The sequence below is a fragment of the Micropterus salmoides genome, unplaced genomic scaffold (genome assembly GCF_014851395.1).
Source record: "Micropterus salmoides isolate LMB-PRFRI ecotype aquatic unplaced genomic scaffold, ASM1485139v1 Ms_hic_scaffold_1, whole genome shotgun sequence".
In the NCBI taxonomy this organism is placed as follows: Eukaryota; Metazoa; Chordata; class Actinopteri; order Centrarchiformes; family Centrarchidae; genus Micropterus; species Micropterus salmoides.
In genome coordinates this window covers 53486816-53490492 of record NW_024040040.1, presented here as the reverse complement: position 1 = coordinate 53490492, position 3677 = coordinate 53486816, and the positions used below count along the sequence as shown (strand labels likewise).

The window sequence follows — 3677 nt, the reverse complement described above, 5'->3', positions numbered from 1 at the left end:
TACAATACTGACAGTCTGAAGTGCTGCTGGCATCCTCCAGAGGCTGCTGTGTTCATCTCAACCACAATATGAGCAGACAACATGAAGGTTTATCTGTCCTCAGTAGTGGAAGTAGACGGGTAAAGTTTGTCCAGGTGGCGCTAGAGGAAAGGTCTTGCTGACTTCTGCTGACTTGATAGTTCACGTGAGCTGCAGGCGACTGCAGGACTGGCATCAAGTCAAAAATGGCCACCATATTGGGTGAAATATGAAAATATGACCGTCAAGGACAATATTTCTTTTACAAATACTCCTGAATTAAGCTGGTTTGGAAGCCTTGTTGTTGAAACTGAAAACTATAGTGGAAACGGTGGTCACGTGTAACATGTGATCCCAAAAGGAGGAGTTCTAATTTGCATCCGCTTCAGAAGAGATAACGGATCTGAAGTTCCTAAGAATAAAAGTGAGTCAAGTCAGTGAAGCCTGAAACCAATGAGGGTAAAGTTCTGTTGTCACAAAGGTGGTTCCCACCCGCAGGAGAGCAACCGCGGCAGCCAGACTCAGAAAACTGTGCCGGCGAAAGTCAGACAAAATGTCTAACCAGCTTGCCTCATGTGAAGTCCAGCATGCATCAGCGCTGCAATGTCAAAATGCACCTAATACAATCTGAGGGGGTCGTCCTGTGGAGAGAAGGAATGGGAAAAGCAAACTTGACAATCTGTAAAATAGATTTAGATTTTTATTCTGTATGTAAAAATAATCTTTTGGTCAGGGGGGTCAATAAAAACATGAAGAATCATCAGTTATTAGGTATCGTCCAATGAGCATCATGAGCTACCTCAGAATGGGGACGGTGACACTACAGCAGATCAGTATCATGCTGGTCTGAGTCGGATTTTTGTGGTCCTGGCCCCTGGAGTGCTTACCCCCATCCAACACCTTCAGGATGAACTGGAACACCAACTGTGATCCAGACCTGATCACCAGTGTTGGTGGAGTTGCTAGACTCTGAGAGCGAATCGCTGCAGCTGGTTCGACATCTGGAGAGACCAGAAGAGTGGCGCCTGTTAGAGCAGACGTTTGTCCATGTTGTGTATCTAGATGTTGTTGTCATGGGTTAGTTAATAGGCTCGTGTCTCCAGAGTGACCGACAGGACAGATTTAATGTAACTGACTTTTACTGTTGTTCCTCTGACAGGAGCTGGAGAGCAGAGCGGGAGCTTGACGAGCCAATCAGAGAGCTGGAAGACAACCTCAGCCCAATCAATTAAAGGCAGAGTCAGGTCATCATCTGGAGAAATGATAAAACAATCCTGCAACATTAATGTCTCCTGAAAGCTTTTCCAGGACGTGTGAAGTGAAAATAGCAGCAGTGTTTTCTCAGGATCACGTCTTATATGCGTGTGTCTACAATTTAAATTCAGTTTGAAATATATTTCCTGAAATGACTCCAAATCTCAGCCTTAAATGTTGTTATTCTCCACACGGCTCCTGCAGTGGTTGAGTTTAGTCAAATAAATTACTAAGTTGGGTTTAAGAGAAAAAGTCACTTTGGTTAAACCTTTAAAAAGGTCACAGATGTTAAAGGATTTTTTTGCACATAACGAATACGTTAAATTAAATATCCTCTTTTATCTGTGATGTCTTGTGCAGAGAGGTTTGCCCTGCTGCGTGTTATATTTTTATTTGGAGGCAGTTATATTTATTTTGTTTTTTTTAATTTATTCACTGCAGTGCGTTATTTTTATTTGTAATGATGATCTTACTGGAGATTTGTTTTCTTATTCTGGGAATGGAAATTGGAATTCTGCTTTATTTTAGGACAGTTTCTCCTCATTAGTGTCAAAACTGGGTGGTGCTGTTGCTCAGAAATGTAAACCTACAAACTGATAAAGATGACTTAAAGAATAAAGCTCCACTTTCACACATATTAACAGCTGTTTGTCAATAAATCTTCAAAGACTCATATTTGCTGCTGCTGATGAACACGGGCTCATTGTGACCTCTAGTGGTGGCGACTAGGAACTGCAAGCACAAGTGCACCAGATCCACAAGGGTCCTGCAGCGTGTAAAACCCAGATAGTGGAATCAACTAATCTTTTGTCATTATCTTACATATATTTCAGTATTTTTAAACCTGGACTGGTGTGGAAATGACAAGTAGGTATAAAAAGTTTGGGATCCGTGCAGTAGATGCTTCAGCCGGCAGCTGAACTGTCTTCAGGGGTTGCAACCAAGGGCGTCACTTTGTGTCGAAAAGTGTTTCATAGTCAAGAAACTACTATTTCATTTAGAATCTATATTCACAGAATATTTAACAGGAAGCCTGCGTTACAAACTGGAGGTGCGGAGTTTGAAAGATGCTATTCACCAGGCCATTAAGTTGCATTATGGGAAATGTTGGAACCAAATCAGAATAGAACAAATCAACAAATATCTTACATTTATTCTTTTAGCTGATGCTTTTATCCAAAGCGACTTACAGCTGCTATACATGTCAGAGGTCGCACGCCTCTGCAGCAACGAGGGGTTAAGTGTCTTCCTCAGGGACACATTGCTGGACGGGTCACAATCAAACCCAGGTCTCTGACACCAAAGGCACTTGTCTTATCTACTGCGCCATCGCCACCCTGCGTCATTCAGACATAAATAAAATGAATCAGATAAAGTCAATAGTTTTATTTAGCGACTCAAGTCTCCCTGTTCAGCTCAGCTGCTTATTAATGTAAGAAGAGCCGGTTAATAACAAAGCAGGACTGTTCTATGCTTCTGACTGGCTGTTTTGATCATTTAGGGATATTTTGGCTCAATGTCTTTAAATTAAGGAGCAGATTGAGGGCCTATTGTGAATAATTTGCACATAACCTGATTTAATAATAGTAGCCTACATCTTTTTTGGTTTATTTAAACATTGTCTCATCACTGTAGGAATACAAATGTTACAGTAATCTAGTTTTTAACATCCTTTATTGTTAATGCAATGTTTATGATTCACCTCCCCTCCGATCTTTCTCCCCTTCTTCCTCCTCATCCTCTCAGAGTTTCCTGTAAGTGCCATGAGCAGCCACGAGGAGGAGCTGCAACACAACTCAGTGACTCCAGTGATTTAAACAGCCTGACTCACCGACATGACAACCATTTCACCACCAATCAGCTCCACATGAGAACACTCTCACTCCAGCCAGCGGCCGCCTGTGTGCAAATTACCCCAATGCAAAAATGCATGCATGTATTTTATTGAATAATTCCACGCCCGGCCTGATTTAAGCAGCAGCACGAACAGTTCTTGGTTTCTTCTCTCCTGCAAAACAGATTCCCCTGAACTGAAGTTCAGGAAACATCTGCAGAGCCAGCAACTTCTGAGTGTGTGTTGTAGTCAGTTAAAATACCTGTGAGATAAGTCGCTGCCCCTAAACGAGTAACCTCAGGTAATTGGCTGCTGCTAACGAGGCTGCTGTGATAAGTGGTTAAGGAAAACAGTGCTGCTGTGTGCTGGACTGCCAAGAGCTCGCCATATGCCGGCTGATGTAATTGGCAATTACAGGACAAAAACGGCGCGGAGCTCCGAGTGTTTGAATATTCAGGAGCTGCTGGTCGTCTCCAGAAAGTGGACTGGGATCCTGCTGCTGGATGCTGTCTCTGCAGACTCTCCACACAAACATAGTGATGGTCTTGCTCTCTGGTCCTTGTTCAGTCCA

The 3677-nt window shown here is 42.8% G+C and overlaps 1 protein-coding gene across 1 annotated transcript in view; it reads right to left on the bottom strand.

Annotated features, from left to right (window-relative positions):
* The window catches only part of LOC119885848 (multiple epidermal growth factor-like domains protein 8), a 46071-nt gene extending 43453 nt beyond the window's left edge, over window positions 1-2618 (bottom strand). The window contains 2 exon segments of the mRNA XM_038696184.1: window positions 818-1019; window positions 2558-2618. Coding sequence (XP_038552112.1) covers window positions 818-1019; window positions 2558-2618 — 263 coding nt within the window.
* Between the last annotated feature and the right edge of the window lie 1059 nt (window positions 2619-3677).